This window comes from Cheilinus undulatus, linkage group 3 (genome assembly GCF_018320785.1).
Source record: "Cheilinus undulatus linkage group 3, ASM1832078v1, whole genome shotgun sequence".
Taxonomy (NCBI): Eukaryota; Metazoa; Chordata; class Actinopteri; order Labriformes; family Labridae; genus Cheilinus; species Cheilinus undulatus.
The window spans coordinates 26,376,255-26,401,432 of NC_054867.1; the positions used below are offsets into that span (position 1 = coordinate 26,376,255).

Here is a 25,178-nt window from a genome sequence, read left to right on the forward strand (position 1 = left end):
TTGAGAGTTTCTCTACTAGTGTCATTGCTGACTCTGTATGTTCAGTTTGATCTCTGACCCTGGAGGTCATCTGCAGCCTGCCATAACCTTGACCTTTTGGGCAAAGCAAGCGGATCAAATATTTTACTCCATCATGTTTGTTTTACAAGGCCTTCCTCTCCCCACAGTGATTCCAGCTGGGTTGGAGCAGTTTTTTTTTGTGTGGTGCATTCAAAAGAGGAAATAAGCTGATAGGCTGTTGTGGTAAGACCGTGTCAACTCTGCCTTAGGGCTTTGTTGTAGAAAAAAAGAGTCAGAAGATCAGGAAGAAGCAGGGATTCTCTCGCTTTGCTTGTTGTGTTTTTGTTTTATTTTGATACATTTGCCTTTGTTTTTGATCTTTTCCTTTTTTTTCTTCAAGAATAATATTGAGCACTGCTGTGTGCTCAGAGGGCAGCAATTTATTGGCCAAGAAACCCGAGCTGACCTCTGATATGTGTTGTGAGGATCTGACCTAAATTACCACTTGGTAAATATTTGGTGTTGCTTAACACAGAGGACTGGCTTACATAATTCAACATAGCTGCATGTCAGAGAAAGGTTGCAGTAACTCTGGGACTTCTGACCAGATTATCACTTTACCCTCATTCACAGAGCTGTTCTGCAGCAGAGGATTATTGTTTTAGGATCCATTCAGCTTTTACAAACTAGTATCATTTATTTGTCTCAGAGGTGGGACTTAATGGGGATCTTGGTGGATGTTCATAGAAAAGTGTATGCATTTCCCAGGACAGAACTAAATGTAGGCTGTTCATAATAAACATATTCATATAGGCTAGATTCACACTACAAACTTAAGTGCTCATTATCTGATTTGTTAGGTGGCTGTTCACATTGCTTTTAAAATGTGATCTCTATCAGACTCACATGTGAACTACTCACAGCCCTAAATTGACCCCCATATGCAAAAATCCCACAACAACATAGACCTCAAACACCAGCACAAAATGCTTCAAGCAAAGGTTTAAAACAACCCCTTGTGTAAGGAAGTGAGAAATTGGGTCACAATCGCAGACCCTGGTTTTCCAATACTTATCCCTGAGGGATACTACTAAATCGCAGGTGATCAAATGGGCCAGGGGAAAAGAGAACAAAGCTGTCAGGGGCAAAAACAAACAAGCTCCCTTTTTAAACTACGTAGCTCTGAGATAAGGAGAGACTAAACCACTGCTGCTGAGCAGCACGCTAAAAACTGAATTTACTGGGATAACTGGAGAAACACTGCAGCTGAGATACAATGACAGCCAGGCCTGTTTTTAAGGGGGAACAAAGTAGGCTGGGTCAGAAACGCCCAGCACCCAAAAACTACACTTTAGTGCAACTAGAAACAGTATAAAAATCACAGGAAAATGTTTATGCAGACCTAAAGATGGTCTCTAACCCAACAATTTGTATATTTTCAAGATGGACGCAAGAAGAACAACCAGTATGAATTTTGAAAACAGGAACACACAAAATGATTTACACAAAAAAGGATTTACAACAGAGTAACACGATGATAACAGACATGGGACTATCGTCTGTACCCACACTGCAGGGCTGTGGCACCAAAAAGTCATTTTGTTATAAACTGGCAGAACTCCACAAACAAACTTCTACATTTTTACTGTTTTAAGCTGCAGTTTTGTGAAAATATTTTCAGTACAGTATTAGTGATCAGTGAAATCCTAGGTTTGTTTATCCTGGCTGTTATAGCTGCACATATTAGTGATGTGACAGCAATGCTGTCACTGTCAACAAGGTAGAATCAGAATTTTTTTTTTTTATTATTAGTTCATAATAAATTATAGACAGCTCACTATAAGCAATGAGTCACCATAGCGTGCTGGGACTAATGAGAGTAACGGTGCCAGAGATCATAAGAATTTCACCCTTTTAAGGTATTCAGAACATTGCAGGTCAGAGTTTTCTGAAAGCTTAGCGATCACAACTCTGTGATTCTATTTGAAGGCAGCATATGCTCCATTAACCCAGGCCTGATCAGAGCCGATCAGTTACACACACACCTGACACTACACTGAGATGATTCCCTCTCCACAATCAGTGAGTGACCAGAGACGTTTTCATCACACCCTAAAGTTTTGCATGTACAAAAGTGACACTCCAGATACTTATGTGGTCTGAAACCTAACTGTCCCTCCACTGACTACCTCCATCATTGTTGTCTTCCATCTTTGCTTTCTTTGAGTGTGAATGGCTCCAGCGTCTGCCTGCCCCATCAGAATGAACTGTATTTATTGAGTGTTGCTCAAGCGTAATGTCAGTTTACATGCATTTGAAACCTACTGTTTAAGCTAATGTCTGATTCTAATTCAGGAGAATATGTGAAGGTCTAATATGAAAAGCAATATGTCATTAAAAATCTGTCCTGAGTCACATGTGAGGGAAAACTAAACTCAGGTTACTTTAACCTGAATTGTGCACGCAGTCATAGAGTTCTGACAAGAAATTATGTAGTGCTGAAAATACACACACATCTTTGATGGATGTAAACTAAACTATTTAAGATTTTGGTTGTCCTTTTGTTGTTTAAGTCAGTTGGCAATATGGACATGACTAAGCTACATTTTATGACATGGAATCATGCTCTCTCTGTTCCTAAAAAGCCTTTAAGTATCTTTTTTTAAAGCAAAGCAAACTAAATATTTGACTTTTCTAAACAAAATGAAGGATGGAATTCCATCTTTCAAAAGCTTAATGTTTTTTCATTCCAGTAGGTTTCAATCACCTGTTTGAAAATGTCGATTTACACACAGCAGACATGAATGTTTGTTTTATCCTGGTGTTAAATAGCTGAGGATTAGGCCTGAATGCTCTTGGAAAAAATTGTATTGTCTTTTCTTTTTCCAGTATTGGGATTTCAATTTAATCTGTGACTTTTTAGGATTCTTATCTTATGTATTTTTCGACAAACACAAACAATAAATAACTCTGTATTATAACCAATACAGTATTAGATGAATTAAACTAGGGTGCCTGTTGTCTTAACTCATATCACAAATTAGATATTAATTGTTGTTATGAAGGGAACGATCATTTCATTTTGATTAAGGAAACATAGAAAAACAAGGAAGTGGAAGTTTTTGTAAACTGTTGTACAAAAAAATTACACTTAAATGTTTTAAATGTTTGCATAATGTGTAGAGCAGAATACCTATGCCGCAAAAAAATATTAAACTCGTATTCTGAAGCACATCCCAGGTTAAAGAAATATCGGAACTTCTGCAAATTGAAGAAGACCATAAAAATCTAAATTTTGATAAACCTCCTAGCCTTAGCGATGATTGTTTCTGATGTGTATCACAGTGATCAAAATGACCGTTAAAAGTGGCTGGAAAGTGGGGCGCAGAGATTTAAGGCACACCCCATGTACGCGGGTGGCCCAGGTTTGAAGCCTGTGGCCTTTTCCTGCATGTCTCTCCCCAACTCTCTCATCCCTGTTTCCAATTCTGTCCACTGTCCTCCTTTATCATTAAAGGCACTCAAAGCCCAAAAATGAAAATGAAAAAAAAAATGGCTGAAAATAGTTCATATTGAACATATGTCCCACCTCTCAGTACATTAACTAGAGGGATCTAGTACCACACCTCTCTTTCTCTGACCCCCTCTGATCACCTGCAAAACATAAGTCGGACTTCAACATGGGGCAGAGGGGAGATTGTTTACCCATTTAATAATTACAGATGGTGATACGAAACCGATTAAAGAAGAAGAATATGAAGTGCTCATCAAACGTACTTGCAGCTGCCCAGGTGTTTTCTATTAGAAATACTGTTCAAAGGTGTTTGTTTAGGCATTAACCCCTTAAAGCCTGAAAACACAAATAATAGCCAGAAAGTTCAAATTTTTTGGAACTGAAATGTTCATTGAACTTTCTACTGAAATTTTTAAAAATCCAAATTTCCATAAAATTTAATTATATTTTTAGTATCTCATTTTATTCATTGGGTGTTTTTGGTGACTGATAATCCACTTGAGGGCATTTTTATCATCTAACAGATTGTATTCAGAAGTTTTTTTGAGTAATTTATTGAGCATATTAATTAGCTAGAGGTATCATAAAAGTATGTATCAAATATGCAACAACAGGCGTTAAGGGGTTAATGCACCGTCACACAAGGTGCCCTACATTACCTTTATAATGCTAAATTTAAAAAGAGGAGTTTAAAAGACTATTTATTGTGACTGTCATGCAGCACCATGATAATTTCAATCAAAGATATCTGTAAATTTGACTTTTCCCCTCATTCAGCCTTTCTGGAAGGAGGTGGCAGCCATTTTTTCAAAGGTTTTGTGTTTCACTTTCAGTACAACATTTACAATCTCTTTCTTGGATGGTCTAAACAGGAATGATACCCCTCCTAAAAATCTTGCTGGCGGCTAGCAAAAAACAGCCATTACAAGGAGCTGATTACAGAAAAGTTATCCAACGGCTGGTCTCTTTGTTAGCATTGTAAAACAGTTGCATCTTTTGGAACAGATAACTATTAACTATAACTATTCTATACAATTCAAAAAGATCTTGGAGGGAAATGGTCGGAAAAATTGAACATTTATTTGGCCAATTAAAGTTTATTTGTGCTTTAATAACTGTCACATGAACCTAGATGTTGGTGTGCAGTTCTGTTGCCCTTTAGGTTACACTAATTCAAGACCTCATGATTATTTGTGTTTTTTGTGATTTATTTCTGTTTTTTGTTTTCCTTTTTACGACTAAAAACCGAAATATCTGTATATTTGAGTGAGATGCAGACTTTGCTGCACCAATATAAATGTGCCACAGCAGACACTGACATCATGTTGATTCCAAAGTCACCAGAAGTGCCCAGGTAATAGTAATCCAGTACAAGTAAAGCTTTAAAACATATTTCACATTAGACTTTTTTAAAGTTCTGTTCTAAATGTGTTTACTTTCCATCTGTGCAGTGTTTGTCTTCCATTAACAAGATTAAATCCTGTGCTATGAGCAATCACTGCTGTGAAAACTATTTCAGATTCTGTTTTGGTAATGGTCTTGTGTGTGCTGCAGTACAGAAGCACAAACATCAGAAAACAACAAACTTTGTTGATTGACATGCTGAACTTGACAGAAGCTGGTTCAGAGACTCTTCAAAGTCAACTACTTTAAAGAAATGAATGGTAGCTGCTAGTGAAGAAAGGCGGCCTTAAAATGGATGTAAAAATCAGCTCTAAAATAAATAAAAATCATGCAGGACAAGCACATTTATCATCGCAGCATTATGTAGCTAATTTTGGTCACATGCATTGAAATCTGAGCTTGTGTCTGCTTGCACATCAGTGGAAATAATTTAATAAAACTTTTTTGCTTTCGCCTTCTTGAATTAACAGGAGAAAAAACAATGTGAATCAAACCTTACAGCGCTTTTGTTTGACTAATAGTTTTCATTAGTTTTAGTTTAGTTCTTATTAGAAATCCACATTTATCTTCTGTTTTTTATTAGCATAATTTTGGCTACCCCAATTTGATTTAAATATAAATTGGAATTTGCATAAATTTAAGATTTATTGAAAGTTCCCCCCCTCCACACCCCACTCCTGACACCCACTCTACCCCAGGGACAGGTCTGAGGGTCCTTACCAGCCCCTCCTCCCCGGGTCGCAGTGAGGTAACAGCCAGGTCATTGCCGCTCTCGTCGAAGGCGTTGATGTCGATTCCCCAGTTGGTGTGAGGCTGTTTGAACCAGTTCTGCAACACATGCTTAAAGTCAATACTCTGCCAGTGGCCGACCCGGGAGTTCAGCTCGATCTTCAGGGAGCGTATACGGATGTGGCGACTTCCCTGCTCTGTGACGGGCTTAAGCCGCAGGATCTGCAGGTAGACGGTGGAGGTCTGCTGCAGTGGCCGCAGGTACACCCATAGCTGGGCCTTTAGCACCTTGGTGAACATCAGTTTAGGGCTGAACTTGAAGAAGCAGCAGCTCGGCTTACCGTTCACCTGCACCAGGGGCTCCGCTGTGGAAAAAGAGGACATAACATTTATTTATGCACTGCATTCAAAAGACACTGTATACAAAGATTAAGGAAAAAACTTGAAAAGTTAAAAGTTACTTCTCTATCTCTAAAACCACAAACAACCAGACAGAAGGCTTCAGAAATATGAATGGCACAGACAAAAAGGAGAGGTTATATAACTTGGAGGGATTTTCCCTACAAAGGAAAGGGAGGACTTTTAAAGATTTATTCCCAAATGAGGGCCACAATCAGCAACATCTCTTTGCTCTCTTTCAGTAAACACCATCAGTTCAGATGCTGGCTCAACTTCATAGACTCACACAAAGTGCAACGCTTTTTCTCTGATGTCTTAAACCAATAAATACTGTTATATATTTTCTATTAAACAAAAAACAGCAGTGAAGACAGTCACAGAAAAAGTATTTACCAGCCTTCAGTCATCTGATATCACAACCTGAGTGTGTGTAATGTAAATGTGTGTGACAAAGATGCTGTATTTACATGGATAGACACAACCAAAATAAAAGCCTGATGAGATGATCCTGATCTGACCGCCGATTTTCAAAGAAATTTTGCTCAGATCGAGAGGGTAGGCTTATGCTGATCATTGTTAGGATTGATATTATTGTACACATTCTGTCAAAAGGTTGGGGTAAAATTATTCTTGTCTGCCCCTCTCTTTAGCTGCACATCTCAAGGTCCTTCTGAGCCCCCCCCAAGTTTAGTGATTGCTTCGGCTTTCTGAACAGTATCAAACAAAAGATTTTAAAAATTAATGAAAAACAGACATCCTAATCCAGAGAAAACTTAGTTGCCACACATTTTACAGATGTTCATGACTTCATAAATACCAGCTCATATCACTGGCTGCCGCTACTGTCCACTTTATTTGTTAGAGTAGAGATCAGTTTCTCAAAAGTTAGCACATTTTTCATCTATGTTAACAGGAAGTAACACTTTCTACAGCTATGAGCATGCCAAAAGTTTTTTTTTTTTTTTTTTTTTCAATTGCTTGATGTACAGTCATACGCCTAAGTTTTGGCTGAAATGATTTATCATGGGGCCTGTTGTGCCAAAACTCAGGGCTGGAGAGGGGGCAGCAGATTCAAGATAGACACGTTGACTCAAGGTTTGTCACTCGACACCCAAGGTGACGCTCGGTGGAATCTCTTTCGCCAGGGCCTTTTCACACCTGGCAATACACCCGCACACCGCAGGCATTTTTGGGGCCCTCAGCATGACCGGGGCTCCCGAACGTTAACCTGGGCCATTCTTGCTCACCACATCCACCACTTATTCTTCCCTAAAAGTGTGCTTTGATGTTTTTTTCAACTGATTATTTTCCCATATCTCTGCTAATATGCAAAGACACTGAGAGCACAGCTGGGGTTGTGCCAATCCTCCTTCCTGCCTGATGGTGGCCTCAGGCAGCTTTCTAGCCACATCTATGCCTTACTTCAGCCTCAATTTGTGATCCAAACATGCCAAAAATATTTAGTGTACTTTATTGTAAAAATATGTCATATTTGATCAGATCACTTAATGTGCCATAGTAAATAGTGAAGATGACATTCCCAATCAGAATTATTTTAATAACATTGGAGAAATATGGCACTTGTAACAATGATTAAAAAATGGTTGACTCTCCTGACATCATACAACATGAGTGAGCATCTGTAACCAAATCTGCCCTACTCCACTGTTTCTTAATACAGTATCCTATTGGCCCATAAGGGATAGATCACAACAGGATGCAGCAGACCTAATACACTGTTCTTTTACTTTTAATTTGGACAACAAACAAAGAGGGTATTTTGAAAAGGCACTGGAAGAGTCCAACAGGAGATTTTTCTTGATTTTTTTCTTTTTTCTAACTCCACAGAGCTTCATAGCTTGCTTTACTAAGTATAGCTGGTAGTGCATTTATAATAACTACATCTATCACTGCAGTGTTGTGCTCTGACTTGTGTAAACACAAAAACAAAACTTAATTTGTCTCAACACAGACAAAAGCTTGTCAGTACAAAGCACTGCACATCTGTTTCTCCACCTTCAACAAAAAGCGCTGTCACACCAATTACAAAGGGGAAACTGAAATAGACAGGGCAGAGAAGTGAATATTTAATGGATGCTGTGTGGACAGCCAGCATCTGATGCAGCACAGTGCAAGGCGATATCCGATGCTCAAGTGCTATTAGGACTTGGGGTTGACCGATTAATGACCTGGGCAGTTTTTGGGCCTGACATTTGGATATTACTCGATATTGTGCTGACTGTGTTTTATTTCACTGGCTGAAATGTGTGGCTTTTTCTTTGGCTCTGCTTCACTGTCCACAGTCTCACCCAATAGCCTGTCCTGAACCCTATCTGAGAGGCTAGGTGTCGCACAAATATTGGCCAATCAACACTGAAGCCTGGCACAAATTGCGTGTTGCGCCACTTCCTGTTTTCCTACCACTTCTGTGCTGCTCTAATGCCATTTTTTGTTTTGATAGGGATGGTTCTCTATTTTCACTGGAGACACAGCCTGCGCCAAAGATTCAAAGCCCTTGTTTGCTGCTGTAGCTGCTAGTTTTTGAATGAGCCATTAACATCCCAGTACATACTGTAAAACTAACATTTAAGCTACTGAAACTAAGGGCTCAGTTTGTCTTTAACTGCATATGGACTCCAAATAGCAGCAGTCTCATCAACTACTAATAGTCCGTATCAGTATTCACCAATATAGGTTGACCCCTAGTTAGGACAGGCTGTAAGAGTTCGACTCAGGGCCTGTATGTTAAAGACATGATTGCACATTACTAACAAATAATCACAAAGACAACTGTACACAGATTTTTGCTAAGTGGTGCTTTTTTCTAAATATAATCACAAGCTATATGTTCATGAAGAGTATGAACGGCAATGAATCATGATGACCGATTAAGAAAAAAGTACAACCCTGACATAGGATAACAATGCAACACCATATTTTACTCAACAGTGCTCACACTGACTCTGATTATTATTATTTTGTGGGTTTATTTTGTTGTTGCTGATTGTCTGCTAGTTGTAGCCGCATCTGCATGAAGGCTGTTGGTTATCATATGTAAACAGTCCTTTCATTTGGGTTACATTTCTGATTTCATCAAGATTGGACAAACAGATACATTTGCATATAAAACAAGAATCGGTAATGGTGACCAGTGGCCAGATGGTAACCTTAGATTCCCCTGGGTCAGTTGTAATGAAATGGTCTACCCCTGCATTACAACAAGAAAAATAAAAAAAAACTCAAGTTTATTGAGGCTCCTCTGGTTTTGGGAATGTATTTGGAGTGTGGATTAAAGTTATGTCAAATGAACATGAGATGTCTCCTAAAATAGGCAGATTAATTCCTGCCATGATCCTGGGCTCTTCTCTCTGTGATTTGCACCACATGTCAAATCTGCACATGCTTCATTTACATAGACCTCCATCTGATATAATGACATCCATCCATTGCATTCATACATTCATTTCCATGTAAAGCGTTCATTTATTAAGGGAAATTTATTCTGCATCTCTCTGGCATAATAATGTGCACACTGAGTACAATAGAATATCTAATCTGCCCATTTTCTTTCAGCATATTTGGCATAATTTTGGCAAATAAACCGTTTTTTCCTGCCATTTATCTTGAAGAGGAGGATTGTTGTTTTTCTGAAAAAGCAGATAAAAAAGTGTATGGATGAACCTGTCAATCACTGCTAAATCTGGGGTTGCTCAGGCAACCTGAAAATGCTTCCTGGGTCAAAAGGTTATTTTGCACCTCAGCCTAGTTAAGAAATGGGATCAGGGGTCAAAACCGTCAGCCTCTTTACATCTTAGGGGTGCTGGGGAGGGGCTGCCCTAAAAGCCAGATTGAGTTTGAAGGTCAAGGTCGACCCTATGGCGATGGTAATATGTCTTTCTTCACAACACGCCTTATTTTAAAAGCAGAGAATCATTTCAAATCTCAGCAACACAACAGCACCCTAGTTTGTTTTGGTTTTGATTAGGGAGGAGATTCACCAGCCAATCGTGTTTTGTTTATCAAAACTCCATTGACCAGGAGAACACACTGCACCAGGCTGTTTTTCTTCCTTTTTGTTTTTACACCAAACAAGTGTTGTAATTGAATTATGGTCATGCATAGAGGGATATGAATTCACTGAGGTACAGATGGACGATCCATTAGAAGAGTCCAGGGCGTACATTGAATAAGGGCCAAGCCAGGGACAGACGCAGTCCTTCAGCCTGTATTTCCAGGCCCAGTCATTAGCGAGTGTAAATTATACAGTGTCTCACGCTGGACAAACAATATGTCAATGTTCCTTTTGGTGGGTTGCTGGGGTCACAGCAATTAACGTGGGTGGTGTTGTGTTTGCTCATCAGAACAAAACTGGGAATGAATGATTCTGCAGTTTGCTTGGGGTTTACTCGTGATAACTACTTTTTGTTATGTTAATCGCTGCAGATGGACACACATCAGCTCTTCCTTTGCAAACTGTTTATCTTTTATGTTGAGTTTTGTGGGAGAAAACCAAAAGAGGAACAAACCACCAAGCAGTAAAGCTGAAAACGGTTCAGCTTTCAAACAGGGGCTTTTCTTTACCTTTTTTTGTAGGAGTAATCTGAGAAGCAGAGTCGGTACTGGACCATGGTTATTAAACACACATGCACAACACATGAGCTGAGTCATGTTAAACAATGACTGCATTGATAGGTGAAATCAATTTGTGCCTTTATAGATCCTGTAAGTGCACAAGCACAAGTGCAAAGCGAGGAGATTGAATGCCTTCAGCTCAATTACAGCCCACGTCTTGGCAAAATGCTCTACTTGTGCAAAACAGGCAGAGCTAGCTTGTAAAGCTCAGAAAACTAACGGGACATTTAATCCGCCTAACTTTGTGAATGAAGTCAGCTTACAGGTTTTATTGCAGGATTGTTTTTATGGTTTAATTTCCTGAACATTTGCTCAGCTATAGGCCAGATCAGTGTTTCAGTCCTGTGGTGTGAATTCTGATTTTGCTTCAGCACCACCTACTGGAGTGACAACACTTCTCTGCTTGGTCAAACTCATGATAAAGATAAAAATGAGTTATTTTATAGTAGTTCTATAGTTTTGTTTTATCACTTAAACCCTGCACAGTACAGAGTGTGGCTGTGTTTTTCCAATGGAAACAGGCTTGTTTGCTTTCCCTCCTCCTGTTTCCAGCCTACTTCATTATTACAGCAGCTTATTTCCCTGTGGTATAATTGCAGCATATGCAGCACATGAATTTTACTGCCAGCACGCAGCAGGCCTGCAGGTGAGCCTATCAAACATCTGGTGGACTCCCTGGGTACCTGTGTCCCACGGTTTGCCCAGAGCCTCCTATACGTGTAGGTGAGAGGAGAACTATAGAATATAAGGGTTTATTCACTCTGCCATCTGTCCATTTTAATATGACCGCAGTCTGTGTAAAAGTTAAATGCCTCTAATAACTGAATGCAGAAGAATGAGCCTCTTAAACTGTTCAAAACAGATGGAGGGGGGGGGTAAAGGTGTGCTTATACAATAAATAGTTAACATGTGTTACCTGTGAGGGTGCTTAATGTAAGCAATGTGGTACAAATTGAAAGTGTATAGAAATAAAATTTACAGAAAAGGGTTGCTACTCCTTTGCTGGTTCCTGCACTGCTTCTTTACATGCCATCAACTTCAGTAATGAAGAGCAAAAATCACTAAAACTTCTGCAAATATACAACTTAAATGAGGATTACTGGATAAAACACAATAACGCTTAAAACAACAGGCTTACAACACATCTCTGACTTAAGAATAACCATTTACATCATCATCCTAACTCCTGAGAGGCAGTCATGTCAACATGCTGTTACATTTTCCTATCAGAGGAAAAATCTGCTGCTTAAATGTGATGAGTAGAGAAATGGTCACTTATTGTTAATGTCCAAATGGATAATGCATAATGGTATAAACCCTGATAGGACAGCATTTGCATATATATCTATATTTTCTTTTCTTAATGGGAAATGCAAATGTGCCATTTTGTGGTGAGTGTGTGTTTGGGATCCTTCATGTTGAATAAATGTGACTCTAGGGTATCCCCACGCACCTCGGCATATTAATCATCGTGACACGTTCACGACCCTTCTAATAAGACAGGGGCCACAGTGCACCCCCTCAAACATCCCATCCCACCCCAGCCCTGCTCCCTCTTTGTCTCTCGGCCAGTCCCAAGGGACAGGAGAAGGGTGGTGGGGGAGGCCTGGCTCGAGCTAGGATGGAGGAGGAGGGGGTGTGTGTGTGAAGTTAGACCCCCTCATTCAGAAGCCCTCCCCTGGGACAACGGCAGGCACAAGACTCCTATTAGGACTGAGCACAGTAGCCCCCCAGGAGCAACAAAAGACACCACCTAATGCTCCCTGTTCTAGCTCGCTGAACACATGGAAACATGCAACCGCACATAAAAACCCAAAATCTACAAGCTCAGAAGTGACAGTCTCCAGTAAACATGCTCACAGCTCATTGCTTTCAGCGTCGGGGTTATATATGTTTGTGTTACGAGGGGAATATCTGCGGAACTTCTCCAGCAGCACAGAGGATGAAAAGAGCGTGCAGTGAACTGCAATAAGGTGGACAGCTGGACAGCAGGAAGCATGCTGGGGTCTCAACGCTTATGTTTGTGTGCATCCACACATGCATGCAAGCCGTTAACATAAGGGGACAATGCGATGCTGTGTTTTCAAAAGTCAAATCCAAAGTTTCACATGTTTTGTGGAGTGAAAAATCTTTTAAATCCATCTGTATTGCTTATGTTTTTAGTAAATAAAAACAGTAAACCTCTTCTTTTGTATCAATAATGCGTAAGTAATGAATCATTATGGCCCTTTCCCTGTCATACTTGTAAAAGTGAGAAAATACATTTTTCTATGTAAATCAAAGTGAAAAGACTGACAGTATATTTAGGTTTTGGAAGTGAGCAGTAGTCAGAGGACAGTGATGTGGGAATAAATAAGCTGAAGAAGACTTGATATGCATCATTTCCACTGACAAAGCATAAGGAATATTAAAAAATTCAGTTATTGGAAAACTAGTTATATTTCTAAGTCTTAGACACCAATAAAAGATTATGTTTTTGTTTACTTAAGAGCCGACAGTTTTCATTTGAGCAGTGATCCTCTCTTCAGGAAATGCCGAAGCCCGACTCAAAGATGTGGCCGAGGGGTGAAGGATGGAAAAAAGTAGGACCAAAGTGAACAATTGAGAGCTGATTGAGTCATACGCTTTTAATTTCATCTATTACTACTCTGATGATCAAAACTAAAAAAAGTCATGAAATCTTTCATTTGTTGGCTGACATACCTCTGTTAACATTTGTCAATTTAAATGTTGCTGCTGGTTTTGACAGAAATCTGTCAAACTCCAAGGCTTTGTCGTAAACTCTGGTAAGCCTGGTACTGATTATATGATTCGATTAACATTTTAGTTCTTAAGTCTTAGTTGTCGACGCTATCAATACATCTGACCCAACATGTAAACTTCATGAGAGATATCTGCATAAGGCAAATCCGTGAGAGACACTTGCATAACTTTCGGTGTAGTGCATGTGATGCTTACATCACCATGAGTAAGACAAAGTACTGTTTCTTCTACAGGAAGTTTCTAAAAATGTTAAGTCTGTATCTACTCCTAACTACCATATACCACAAATAACCTGCACATCACAACTTAGAAAGTTAGTTTGACCAAGGTCATGTTTCTCATTAGGGGGCAGACAAAAACATTTTTCCACAGTAATAACAAAAAAAAAAAAAACCCAAAAAACACCAACAACAACAAAAAAATTGTTTTAAAGTGTTTTTTCCATTCATAGGATTTACAACAATATTTTAGAACTGTGATATAATATTAATGTTATATTCTATGAAGAAACATTGATAGGAAACAGAGATCATCACATAGAAGGTTCAAATGAAAACAGACTAAGAACCAGTTCCAAACTCGTACAGACTACGATAAACTTAGTTCACAGCACAGTCAATGTGTGCCTGAAGTCATTCAAATCCATGTGCTAACACAGTGACCTCGCTGTAAACTCATTGCTCAACAGCTGCTCTCTGCACACACATACTCAGTCACATAGTGCAACTTAGATAGTGAAGTGTCTATACCGGCAACAAAGTTTGCAAAACATAAATGTGTTATTTCTTTAAACTTTTGCAGCATCCACCTTTACTTGCTTCCAAATCATAAGCCAGCTAATTTTGTCCCTGGTGCCTGAGGGGTAACTCGTGTTTTGACTTTCACTTTTAGGGCTGGTGGACTCTGAGGAAGTTATCTTTCTGTGTTATTTATCCTGGTTATCAAAGTGACATTTACTTTTTTCAGCTAGGCAGAAAAATCCAATGTCTTCCTCCTCTCAGTTCCTAAATTTACTGCATCTGCTTGCTCAATTGTTGTTAATTTGACATCCATTTTACTACTGTCTGGCACCGTTGGCCAGACACAACCTCTGTAGAGCAGATCTTCTTGTACAATTACCTACCATGTCTTAAAAACTAACATAAGGGATCAAAGAGATGGCAGCAGGCTAAGTTTCTTAAATGTGTTTTCTAACTGCCTCTCTGGTGGCAATCTGATAATTCTGATACTAACAATAGTGATAATTCCCACGATATAAATGAAAATGAACAAAAAGTCGGAAAGCGGGTTAAATGAATAAATGTATTTAAAAGTACTTTATGAACTTGTATCTGTTCATATACAGGTACTGCTGGTGATACTCAGGTAAGCTGTTGGTTCAATACTGACTCCTAACAATCAGACCTGTACATACTTTGTGTTAACCTAAAGGTCAGGGGTCATCAACTGTATTTGTACAAGGGACCTTTTTTTCCCCTTGATGGGCGCTTTTGGGGCTGTACCTTTGAATAATCTAAAATAAAGAGACATTTTGTTCCAATTAAAATATTTTTAAAATATTGTTTTCTTTCAAATGTATGCCAGTTTTAGCCTCTACACGTGATATCAGTCCCTATACTTTATCCAGCCACAAGGGGGCGATTGGGATATTTTAGCTGAATATCTCTGGGGCAGTTATGTTTTCCATCTGAGGTTTATGCTAATATGCTGTGTCTGTGCAAAAAAGTCTTTAGTCTTGATTGTCAGATAGGAAAATGACAGTAAAAAGAAAATGGGATTTAATCAATAATGAAGAGAGATGTATGTGTTATTCGTGCAACAAATTTGCTAATAATGGGTGACAGGTGGGTTTTTGTTAAATTAATAAACCAAAACAGAACTTTTTTCTTAAATCTCAGTTGTTTTTGTAGGGAGTTAAAAAAAGATATCTGATATACATCAACTTATATTTCTTCTGCATATTTCTGAATTTAACAATATTCTAGGGGCCCGATGGGACGTGTGGGGGGCCTGATGTGGCGCTCTGGCCGCCAGTTGATCGTCCCTGCTGTAGGTAATGCATTAGCAGCAGCCATTTTACTTGAAATTAGAAAGAGGAAGCTTACAGGAGCAACAGAAAAAGAGAAGTGTCAACGTGAGGTATTTGCACTTAACCTGTCATAAAGTCCCATGGTTAACTAAAATATATGCACAGATGTTATGTTTTATTTCACAAATTAGGAAAAGGCCAAAAAGATCCTGCCTTCTTTTGCTCAAAGATGCTTGAAGCATATAAATAAATACAGGCTTTATACTAAAGCCCTGTAATACTTGTGAGGTTCAAGACTGAAAAATCAGCATCATATTTGCTCTATTCTAGCTTAATCTAAAATAACTGCAAACACTTCACAAAGACACTGACTAGAGATTAGTTTCATAACCTTCAATGCTCATAAAATGTGCCATATTTCTTGCTTGAAGTCTTCCTCTTTGATCACGCTCAGCTCCAGAAGAAAAAAAAAACCCTGAAGCCACCCAAATCTGTCAGGATCTTGGCCAAGAGTTTTCTCTGAAGACAACGTTAGTGTGACCACATTTTGCCAGCTCTCCCTCCAGGAAGCTTTTCTGTTCAACAGTTTTCTCAAGAGCTTCTAAGCTACATAAAATATCTATAGTTCTCTTTATGAGCTTCTCTTTATCCACCTGAGTTTTACATTATATGAATCTAACTTTTCCCTAAAGAAATCACTTTGACTGTGCATTTTCATCACTTCCATAATTCACTTCCTGGGCTGATGTGGGCATGTGGGCATACAGTGAGAAGATGCTCTCCGCTGAAGCAGAGAGGAGGCTAATTAAATTTTAATGCTGATAATCATGAGGTAATCCACTGTTAATTGTGCTTCTCTCCAACACAGTGGCTCCCTCTTGGGATCCGGCATTATGCCCATGCAGCATTTCCTTTGGCTAAATGCCTCTTAGATTTAATGGACACTTCCATAAACTGATTCTCAGCAGCTCTTCACACACGCGCGGCCACACAGAGCCTGAACGCATCCATCAACAATAATCCCTTCAATGATCTCCATTTTATCTTCTCACTCCTCCTCCTCCCCTCCTCCTCCTCACTCATGTCCCTACACAGGGCTTAATTACTGGTGTGAAGTAATTATTTCCATTATTAGTGAAACGTAACATCTGTTTCAGGTCTTTTTAATTGTACCTATAAAACCCTTCCATGATTTCTGTCCCTTTAGGATAGGACAGAGCTGCTTGTTGCTCCCTGTGGGCTCACTCCCTTCGTCCCCTCCACCCCCCTTCATGCCTGCAGCCTGAGCTACGGTGCACCTAACTCCATCACACTCTTTGAAAAGAAGAAACAAGGAGAACTGGCATGACAAATAGAAGACAAAAAAATCCTGCACAGCTAAACCTCTTTATCGACATTGATGCAGTCTTGTATTTTCAGTATTGCGTTTTTGTTAAAGCATGCATTAAATTCCAAAGCAACATATTCCCAAATAAGAAAAGGACAGGGCTGCTGCGGGGACTGGTGCACAGGAGCGTGGGAATAGGGGAAGGAGTGAGATTCCTGAGGTCCTGGGGAAATTTTGTCCCAGTATTAATAGACTTCGGTCCCTTTGAAATTTTATTAGCCATAAAGTTGACAGTATGTTGTGCATTTTCTACAGTCCTACAGACCTTTCTTTCTTACGTTTTTACTCCTTTTTAAACAAACCAGTCGTGCCCCCCAGCGTCCAAACAAATCAACACCAAAGTTTATCTTTCCCTCCACTGATGCAGGCAGCTACATAGGGAGAACAGGTGTCATCGTCAAACTGAGACCTCCATGGAATAAATAAATCTATAAAAACCTCACATAGTCATCAACTTCCAGCAAACACTGGCCACTGAGCTGAAGACAGTCCGGCTTCTGCTGCTCTGTCCTTTTAGCGCTCTCCCTCTTAATTTTTATGGTTCCTGCACCTTCAGGAAATGACCCTTTTATAGGGTCAACACTATAAAAGACTTGTTTTTTTGTGGGAGTGGTTGTTGGATGAGTGTGTGTGAGCGTGTGTGTGTGAGTGTATTGTGGGGGATAAGTGTTCAAGTTACTACCGGTCCATCTTTGCTGTCAAAGAAAGAGACCCGATGAGGTTAATAGTCTCCCCTTCCAATATATCACATAGCTGTGAACTCTGTGACCCTTTTTGTCAATAGGAGAACTTTTTTCTGGAGTGTGTGTGACTGTGTGGGTGTGACTGTGTGGGTGTTAGCATCCTCAAGTGTCTACAAGTGTGCACGTGTGGAAATTTTTTCTAGATCTGTATACATGTTTGTATTTTTATGTACTAGGACTAGTGTTAGCCTCATGATTACATAATAACAGCCACATCGAACATCCTAATGTCAGCTCATGCATGCATAACTGAAAGACAGTGTAAAGAAGTTTACTTGGGTAAAAGTTTTGAAAATAGAGTGGGATTTCAGCTTAAATCAGGTTAAGTCTGAATTTTAGTGTCCTCTCCTGACCAGGTGTTTTCCTCACAGGTTTAGCTTTGTTTTGAACACACAGCTTTGTGAATAAATGTTAAAATTTGAAGAAAGGCTTCATGGGAGGCTCTCTGCTGGATTCTCTCTTAGTGGAAAGTCTCTAGATTTAAAAGGTCACAGCTCAGGTATTCTCAAAGGACAAGACAATCAAAAATACAAAAATCTTTTGGCATACAACCTAAGCTTAGTGTAACAATCAATGATACAATTGCAAGTTACTACACAGTTGGAAGATGCAACTTCTCCTTGGGTCTTGGTCCTGATTTTCAAGCTGAAGCTGATGTTTTCAGTATTGGATATTGTTGCACTACAGAATTAAACTGATTGGTCATTAATCCATGTAAAATAAACACAGAGACATGCAGAGGCAGGAGGAAGTAGACAGTCTGTGGCAGAGGAGGGTCTTCTCTTCAGTCTTAGACAGGTGAAAAATGGGAGACTTGCAGGGTCAAAGCATGACCCCACCTCCAATCAAAACAATCTCAGGTCCATAATGCACACTTTGCACATGAACTACCACACCCAAAAATATAAATCAAAAGATGCATGGACAGGTATGCACTAGTGCAACTAGATTTGTTGATAAAATCTCATTTAGAAAACTACACAACAAATTTACCCTGATAACAGCTCCAAACTGAGTCATATTTTAACGCCTGAACAGCGAGCGGAGTGGTTACCTACACAACACACAGCACTGTGGGAGATGCTTTAGTGCCGCACTCTGATATAAATAGCTGTACTTTTCCATGAAATTTCATAGTAATTAGAGACCAGGAAGCATGGACCCTCTCAACCCCCACTGCGGCACCCACGTACCTTGAGTGAATACTAAGAAGCAACTCTGGCACAGGTCCAGTTCAGTATGTACTGTGTGAACCCACATGGCCCATCAAAGGCAGTGTGCACCAGCGTGAAAAGGGTGATCGGGTTCGAGGTGCGCAGGGAATAGTGTTTGAAGTCCTCCTTCTATCACAGAGACAGAAAAAGGCACTTTTAATCCTGTGGGATCACCAAGGCGCCACAGGCAAAAAGAGATGCACTCATTCTCTCAACTCTTCCATGAGTACTGAAGAAAAAGACGAAGGAGAGGAGAGGGGGCTAACAGGGAGGAAGGTGGGGGTGGAGGGAGGGAAGGAGCAGATGATAAAAAACTGCAGCTGACGTAGACAGATGAGAAAAACGAAACGAGGAGGAAGTGCTGGAACATGACAGATACAGTGGTAATGTCAGTCATTAGCTCTTCTGAGCCTGGTGCAAACACACCATCAGCCATCATAAGGCATGACAACCCTTAGTAGCTTTAGGAGGTATCTAATCACATTGCATAAAGATAACATGTTTACATGTTTGGCTGTGAGAGAATCAAAAAGTCTGAATATTTATTCAGAAGTATTGTTGATTTCCTGTAAACAAGGAATGAGTTATCTGTATGTTTTCTGCAGGTGGTCTCATACAGGATTAATCTGCACATCAAAAAGATACCTGCCATATCCTTTACTTTTACTGCTTGTATGTAACAATGATGAGAGAAGAGGGAGAGCAAAAACAAAGAGTTAGAAAAACTTAGACTGATATATTTGACATATTTAGTGGAAGTGTTTCTAAAAATAACTGCCACATGAAGCAAATGTTTTAGGACCACACCTCCCTACTTCAACTAGAAAACATAAGACGTCAGCCATGCTTCAGAATAAACTGACCTCAATGCTCCCAGAGGAAAAAAACAACTACTCTTTGATGAAGCTATTCTTAAGGGTTTTTTTTACATCAAAGACTTTTACAGTGCAAATAAAAAAAATCAAAGGGTTAAAAGTTTGGATCAAAATAAATAACTGAGATAAAAAAAGATTCAGCGACATGACAGACATGATCTGTCATGATCTAGATAGATAGATAGATAGATAGATAGATAGATAGATGTTATAATAAAGAATTCATGATGTCAGATGTCTCGAGCACAGGCTTATCTTTGTTCCCTCGTGGGGTGGAAAAACTGATTATTTGGAGTGTGTTTTATCCGCCTTGTGCAGAATATATTACGTGTGTAAATGTTGTTGAACCCCGCGATTCGCGAGGAAAAGGTCACACACTCCCCTCGACCCTAAGTGATTCTGGGTCTTTGTGTAACTCGTGGTGGAAAAAAAACGAGCTGCGCCCATAAACTTCGCATTTAAAAGGCAAGTGCGGCCGAGGGGGGCCGCTGCATGAGGGGAACAATAGCAGCTTTTTGGACACACTTTTTCTCACTGCGATGAACAGCAGGGAAACCGGTAGAGGCTCCTATAAAAGAGCGATAGAGCACAGCTGCCGGGGTTCAACAGTAATTTTATAAAATGTCTCCGAGGGGGCCTGCCTGTGGTTTATCTTCGGATTTATGAGAAACCATAAGAGGGAGCAAATTGTTTGGGGTGGGGGCAATAAGCGAGATCATAACTGCACAATGCAGGGCCTTTATGTATTAAAGACAACGTGATGCAGCTGCATGATCATTAATGATGCACTTGACATTCAAATCCATTCACTCTGTGTCAAACACACACAGTCATCTGGAAGAGGAAAAGTTTGACAGCAGGTGGACTGAGCAGCTCAGCGGCAGCCCCCCTCATCATCATCATCATCATCAGCAGCAGCATCATTATGATGAAAACAAAAGTTCATCAGGCCATATTGAAGCTGTCTCTCTCAGAGCGACGAGCCTTTTTAAGATGCTGGTTATTGATTTATCAGCTTCACGCGTAATCCCTGGCCTGTTTTGACAGGCGCAGCTGACCACAGTCATCTGTCTAATTTTATCAGTTCGCTTCAGACACACAGTGGACCCCCAATCTGAATGTGAAAAGTAGGTTAGGTCACTGACCATGCACGCAGTAAAAAGCCTGTCACTTGAACCTCTCTGCTCCTGCAGTTACGCGCATGACGCATTTGGAGACAATATTGTAGGGTTGTAAAAACTATTACTCACGCTCAGAGGCCATGGTGATCACGGACTCCGTGGTGGCGTGGTACTCATCCTCCTCCATGAACTCATCCTGGGACGACGCGTCTCCCTGGAAGTCGTGGTGGTCCAGCAGCTGCTGGAGCGGAGGCGCCTTGGGGAGCAGCTGATTGACCACCTCCCGGCTGATGTTGGGCGCCTGCTTCAGACGCAGCTTGCTCAGGATCTGGGACTTTATGGTCTCCAGTCTCAGCACTTTGCTCTGCTCCCTCCACACACAGGCGGAGCACTCGTGGGAACCGGCGTCCTCGTCCAGCAGGGACAGCCCGGCATCCGTGGGCGTCTCGCTGGGAGAGGGAAGCAGCAGATTGGGCTCATCGCTCCCCGACTGTCCCAGGGAAACGAGCACCATCAAGCACAGTAAGAAGTTGTACCTCGGCATGACGACGCGTGGAAAACAGACGAGGCAACTTTTTCTTCTTTCTTTAGTTTCTCTTTACTCGCTTTAGACCGTTAAATCCCTCTCTCGGATGTGCGTCTCTCCTTAATTTATCCTACAGAAGGCAGGCAATCAGTGACATGCATCTAATCCAATACGATCACCCCGAAGTTGCTTTTTTGCAGCAGCAGATTTTGCAATAAATTTTCAAAAAAAAAGAAAAAGTAGGTCCCAGTGTGTCTCGGTGCAGGCTGTTTTTGACTCAAAGTTAAATGATCTGTGTTATGCGTGCATAGTCCGCTCACATGTAGTATAATGGTTGTTTTGGGGGTTCTTCTGTACAATTTAGTCCATGGAGGTGTGTGAGTGTTCAGAAGTGTCACTGAAAAATGTGCAAGTGCGGTCAAAAAGGGGCTCTTTATATATCTCAGCTGCCCGGTGTCGTAATCCGTCTCCATTGGCTAAGATTGCAACAAAAGGCTTTTAGGTCTGTCACCAAGTCAAGAGGGACAGAGCGGAGGGAGGGTGCGCGCGCTGTTATGAGAGTATAAATGTTTTTACAGTGCATGAACAATGTCTCACATCACAGATACAGCCTAATTAGGTTATTATGATGAGGACGTACATCACAGCTCTCTGCTCATGTTTTATAGATGCTTTATTATGCTTTAAATAAAAAAAGGCTTTATAGGTTCCTACCGAGCTCCTCGCATAATTTAATTAATCAAACACATATTTAATCTTTATGTGTGACACTTTTAACAATAAGGTCGCTCTTAGAGCTGGTTTTATGCAGATCTTTGAAGTTGCAAGAGCGTGTCTGACGCAAACTGAGCGCCAAAGTAGAGTGAGGTAGTAAAGTGACCTTTACAGATCAAGGGCTTTAAATTGCACACGTGGTTTTAAAGAAGCCACATCATATAGTGTTTATTTAAAATGTCTGTTATTGGTTATAGCCATAGATTAAAGAATAATACAGTGAAAGCTCGTCTGCATACTGTTTCATGTATACTGAATTTGTGCTCATTATAAATACATACAGGACAGGTTGGCAATTATTGAACTAAGAGTAGTCAACATAGAAAGACTCAGATGCCTTTTTAACTATTTTTTTTAACTATTGTCTTCATGGATAAACAAAGACTTTTGAATTTTCAGTCTTCTGTGTGTCACATTTTATCATTTAGAGCACAGCAGGTCAATCTATGAGCTGATCAAAATATAGTCCAGCTCCAAACCATGAACAGACACTGTTTCATGACCATGTACATGTTCATTATGACTATGATGTTTATGTAACAGATTTCTACATGAACACATTGTACTTGATAGAGAAATTACTTTTCTTCTCTCAGTCAGTCGTCACTGACTCACCAGTGTACTCTGCTGGAGAAAAACACAGCTGCAGCTGCTGAAAATCTCACTTAGATTTCATGTCTTTCACTCCTTTTTGTACTGTTTCACTGTAAATAGGACAACCTACAAATGAGGACAAAATGATTAACCTCCCAGTGATTTTTTTTTAAAAGTATTTCCCAAGCACTGTTAAACAGAGCAAGGAATTTTTAACACAGCATTCCCAAACATCCTAGTTTTATTTTGGATGCTTACATTGTTTTACTTATTTTACACACAGAAACAAAATTATTTCACAAAAAAAACTACCAAGGTCAAAATTGTTAGTTCTCTTTAGAAACGACCTTCTGTTGAGCCATAGCCCAAACCACTATTGTGCAATGGTTGCTTTTACTCTGTAATGCTCACTGTTCTTCTTATTTACACACAGTATAAAAACTTGAGTAAGGGTTTGGGCTGTCACTGAGAAAACATTGCAAAAACAAAAGAAATCAGTTTAGACTTGAGAAAAGAATTGTTGATGCCCACAAAACAGGAGAACGATATACAAAGTTATCACAGCACTTCCAAGTGTCAAGAAGTGAGAAGTTTCATCAAGGAATTCAAAGAGAGCCACACAGTCCAGAACAAGCCTGGCAGAGGAAGGAAGAGAAAGATCTCAAATATTCTGGAGAGAAAACTAGTGAGAGATGTGTCAAAAGACCCCAGAACAACTGCCAAGACACTAGTGAATGAGTTAGCCAAGTCTGGAATTGTAGTCTCATATAAGTCAATCACTAGAGCCCTGCAGGAATGGACTGTGAGGTTACAGACCAAGAAAAAGTACTTCTGCAGAAGAGCCCTTCAAGCCAGACTGAAGTCTGCTAAGGACATCCGAGAACAATTATGCATACTGTTAGTGTGTCCTTTGGTCAGATGAGACCAAACTAGAGCTCTTTGGCCATAGAGATGTTGCTTATGTTTGGAGAAAGAAGTCCTTACAGTGAAACACAGCAGCGGGAGTATTATGCTGTGGGGGTGATTAAGTGTGCCTCGTAAAGGTGAAAGGAATTATGATGAAGGATATAGAAGATTTTGAGAAAAGATCTGAAGTAGTCGGTAGAAAAACTGGATCTGTCTTCCAACATGACAACAACCCAAAACATGCGTGGCTCCTGGTGAAGAACTACCTCCTGAAGACCAAAGCAGTGTTAATTTCATCAACTAATACTATGACTAAAAATGTTCATCAACAACCCTTTATCCATGGGAAATACTAGACTAAGACTAACCAAAAACAGATCTTTGATGACTCAAACTGACTGAAAGTAAGTTTAGTTTTCTTCAGTATGACTAAGACTAGACTAAAATGTAATTTCGTTTTTGTCAGTCGTTCAAAATCCATGATATTTCTCCACTGGGGGTAGATCCGCCAAAGTACAATGTATCATAGCTATCCTGCCTGTCAGCTGTAAAAAGCAGGGACCCCAGGTTTGGCAAGGTTCACAAAACACACTACCATGATTCTGTACTAAATTTAGGCAAGAGAATAAATGCTTGGACTAAAAGTAAAGACCCAAATGTGAGGACTTTGTCTAAACCTAGACTAAAACTATAAAGGGTAGGGTATAAACGGTAGTGTTTCCGTGTGCAAAGTAAAATCATGTAAGCATCCAAAATAAAACTTGGATGTCTGGAAAAGCTGCGTTAAAAATTCCTTGCTCTGTTTTACTGCGCTAAATACTTTAAAAATGCAATTTTCTTACAGGGATAATAATTTTATTCACATCTATAGATGTCTTTAGGTAATAAATGACATCAAATCTATTGTTCAAATACAATTTAATAAAACGGATGATGATACAGTAGTTAATATCATATGAATTCTACTTCCTGTTATCTGTTCATATCATCAGCTGGAGCTTCACCGAAGTTAACAATACTGTACTGTTGTTGCTGTTTTCTCACACTTCCTTTCTTTTTGTTTTCTTGCTAAGTTTGCTGACTAAGGTCAGTTTTAGCTCTGGTTTCATTTCTGAAATTAACTGCAAACAGTGTCTTCTCAAGCAGCAACTATTGCATCAGTTTTCATAACTGCTGAACTTAAACTAGACACACAGCATGAGTGATTGGTAATCTCCTCCTGTGAATTGTATTTGCTAGTTTTTATGCAGATAGAAAGGAAACATGTACTGACCAGTACTTTAGCTTACACAAAATAGCTCCAAGTAACTGGTATCATTCTCATGTATGGTGGTCAAATTTTTCACTTTTGTTACTTTTAAATACCACATTTTAAAACAGATGCTGTGGTATCATAACAGGTATTAATATGATAGGTAGATTCTAAATTTAATGCCTGTAATGTGTAATGTGTGGTGTCAGGGGCACAACATTAAACTGGTTTAGGAGTTGCATTTATGGATGTCATGAACAGTACCAGAGAGAGGACCCAAATGCAAGACTGAAGAGGACAGTTCTAAAAAACGCTG

At 39.8% G+C, this 25,178-nt stretch overlaps 1 protein-coding gene across 2 annotated transcripts in view; it reads right to left on the reverse strand.

Moving 5' to 3' along the window:
• The window catches only part of gdf11 (growth differentiation factor 11), a 32,619-nt gene extending 10,897 nt beyond the window's left edge, over positions 1–21,722 (reverse strand). For both annotated transcript variants that reach the window (XM_041783663.1, XM_041783662.1), the window contains exons 1-2: positions 20,940–21,722; positions 5,639–6,012 (exon numbers count right to left, since the gene is read on the reverse strand). In XM_041783663.1, coding sequence (XP_041639597.1) covers positions 5,639–6,012; positions 20,940–21,354 — 789 coding nt within the window. In that variant the 5' untranslated portion in view covers positions 21,355–21,722. The remainder of the gene's footprint in view (positions 1–5,638; positions 6,013–20,939) is intronic.
• Positions 21,723–25,178: the final 3,456 nt, after the last annotated feature.